A 2,989-nucleotide genomic window follows, 5' to 3' on the forward strand; every position below is an offset into this window, starting at 1 on the left:
AGCGCGCAGAGCATGGGCATTATATATACACCCTCATTACCCCCAGATAGCTTACACTCTCTTCGTAGCCAACTCATGTTAACTATTGGACTGATAGTTCTTAGTGACAAGTGACTTATCATACCTCGTGTTCTTCCCAACCAGTTCATACTATTCAGATTGTTACTAGGAACCCTAACCCAGTTAGGCCCCAGTAGGATCTCTAACACTGAATTGTAATTCATCGACCATAGTTCTGATCGTTTTAGTGACCTTCGTAGGCGAGTGGGAAAATATGCGCAGCTTTAAAGCCACGCTAAAAGTATCTCTCATTGTACAGTACATAGATACTGATGTTCCGGATATAATACATTGACGATCTCGTAAACGAATAGCATCGGAGAAGGCGGCGACACGACTTCCGGTCGTGGGACTGATTGTTCGTACGAGCCATGGTTCATTGTTGACTTCGAAAGAAGCGGTGGCAACAATATAATACTTTCCAGGTTGTAGCGGATGGTTGTCTCTCTCGATCTTCGGTTTATTCTCATCTTGTAGAAAGAAGAGGCTCGAAAACATAACAATGATCTCGATCATGGTATAGAAGTTTACATTAGTGACACCAGGTTAGAGTAATAAGCCGTCAATTTCGGTAGTAGCATCGTTCGAGTCGTAAATGTGAACGTTTCGCCCCGCTGAACGATCGCGTGCGGGCATGGCTCCAGTCGGCGAGGAGGTTCCGGATGGAGGGGCGGACGCTTTCGGGGACGAGGACGACATGGTGGAAGCTTAGGACACAAAAGTCGCATGGGAACGGCGAATGGTAGATGGCAGATGGCAAGTGCAGACTTGGAATTAGCAAGAGGGTGCAAGAGGTTGCAAGAGGTTGCAAGAGGTTCCGAGACGATGGGAAGGAGGAGAGGTTATGACAGCCCGAGACAGCCATATGGCCTGGCGAGGCTAGGCGGTTTTTGCTTGTCTCAATGGCAGGTGCCAAGAATTGCCGCCGACCCAGTACTGGGTACAAGCTGCCAGTTGACGGGGGAGGAAGGAGGGGTCATGTCGCCTCTCGGTAGATGACAGCTGACGTCTGTTCAATGGTCGTTAGCGGCCCAAAGAGGTGATTACCTGGGCCGGGTTAGTGTCGTCCACGGCAGCAAACAAACAGCAAGACACATGCGAGCGGGCTTCTCCTGCTGCGGAAGCTGAAGTGTTTCTTCTCATCATTCATGGAACTGCAGTTGTATGAGGAATGAGGTCTGAAAGAGCCCCAAGAGCCGTTAAGGTTAGACCCCAATGCAGGGACTGTGTGGCGGAGAGCATGGTTGTGACTCGCGTGGAACGAGTAAAATACGCAGCTGGGGCTCGACCTCATTTGCCCGAGCCTACCTACCTAAGTTAGTAGGAACGCAAAGTGTGAGAAACTACCTCGTAGACCGAGATAGAACAAAGGGGATGTTGAGTTGGGCCGGCTTGGCTGCTGGTGGCTGCTTTTTTTGCGAGGCACCTGCGAGGCATGTGAGGGCCCGAAGCTGTTTCGGATTGGCAGTCATTGGCAGTCATTGGCAGTCATTGGCACCCCCAGTTCATCAGCCTACACATTGGGCAGGGGGCCCAGAGGGGGCTAGTAATAGGCCCAGAGTGGCTCCCCCCCCCCAAACTCCATCCTGCGTTTCCACCACCAAACAACCTCAAACTCTGCAACTGCGCCGACCGACGACCGCCGACAACGACTTGCTTTAAACACCAAGTCATGATGTGTTTGGAATCGTGACCTGCTTTCTATTATGCCACTCCAGCTGGTCCTGGCAGTGCCCTCGAGAAATAAAGAAATCTTCACCTCCCTCCCTGGACGCTGTGGCCCTTTCTCAGACGATCCGTGCCTGAGTCTGTCTGTGCTCTCCCTCTCCGCCTATGCTCCCGATTCCACCTTGTCGCTACCGCTATTGCCACTCCTGCCACTCCGGTTCCTCCCAAAGAGACCGCGCTCGATGCACGGCTTGCTCTGTGCTCAACTATCAATTCCACCACGGTCACTCCCTTCAATCAACTCGACATCTTCTGTGCACTCACGATCCAGAACCATCAGCATCCCTCCACCCTCCGGCCCCTACACTCTCGTCTCCAGCAGCCACCGCTCCGATGCTCCCTACAAAGACAATCAACACTAGTCTTCACTTTCTGGTCCCCGACAATTGGATCGACCTCTCTATTCTGGAGGGACGATTTCATTGGCATTGGGATTGTCTCTAACGGCTGGCAATTGGGGTATTGGAGACCGAGTCGGATGTGAGGGCCGATTGAAGATTGAAGGCAACAAACACACCTCGTTCATTTCCACCAAATACCGCCTGGAGCGGCAGATCCGAGTTCCAGAATCCCAAGAGCCTCCCGAGAACGTGGCAAGTGATTCACGAGGACCGAAATTCTATCCTCGTCACGCTCGCGCCAGACATAGCCCCGACGTCTGCCTCACCCCCAGGCCGATTGGCAGAGACCGAGAACCATTACTGTCTCAATCCAGACCAGACTTCTGCCAGTTTTCCGTCACAAGAACACAGATCCGAATTATTGGCGTCGACAAAGAAGTGTCTCGCAGAGGAGAATTGGCTGGTTGCCAAGGGAATACCAGCATTGCTGCTCCCCTTGTTTTCTTACATTCCAGTCGGGCTGTAGGCCTGCTCATCCGCCACCTTTCAGCTTCCCCCCCTTTCGTGTTTTCCTTTCAGCATCTCGTCAAACATCTGCTGTTGCTTGAGGTGAGATACAAACCCCCCCAGGCCTCTTAGTGGCGGTCTCGCTCGGACAAACAATGCTGTGTGCATTGAGGCCCTCGGTCATTGTGGTCGTCGGATCAACGAGGGCCAGAGCGTGAGCGCCTACGTGCCACGGCGCCTTGACCCTCTTTAACCTGGCACTGATCCCTTGAGGGCCAAGGTGTTTTTCAATGTCTCGACCCCCATCGTTTCCGACTGTTTCTACTGTGTGCCATTTGCTAACGGCCCAAACC

At 52.6% G+C, this 2,989-nt stretch overlaps 1 protein-coding gene across 1 annotated transcript; it reads right to left on the reverse strand.

Annotated features, from left to right (window-relative positions):
* Positions 1 to 244: 244 nt before the first annotated feature.
* Positions 245 to 696, reverse strand: A1O5_11943 (uncharacterized protein). The gene has a single exon (XM_007752512.1). The coding sequence runs from the start codon at positions 528 to 530 to the stop codon at positions 309 to 311; it is 222 nt and encodes a 73-aa protein (XP_007750702.1). The 5' UTR covers positions 531 to 696; the 3' UTR covers positions 245 to 308.
* Positions 697 to 2,989: the final 2,293 nt, after the last annotated feature.

The sequence above is a fragment of the Cladophialophora psammophila genome (genome assembly GCF_000585535.1).
Source record: "Cladophialophora psammophila CBS 110553 chromosome Unknown aczJe-supercont1.30, whole genome shotgun sequence".
NCBI classification, from domain to species: domain Eukaryota; kingdom Fungi; phylum Ascomycota; class Eurotiomycetes; order Chaetothyriales; family Herpotrichiellaceae; genus Cladophialophora; species Cladophialophora psammophila.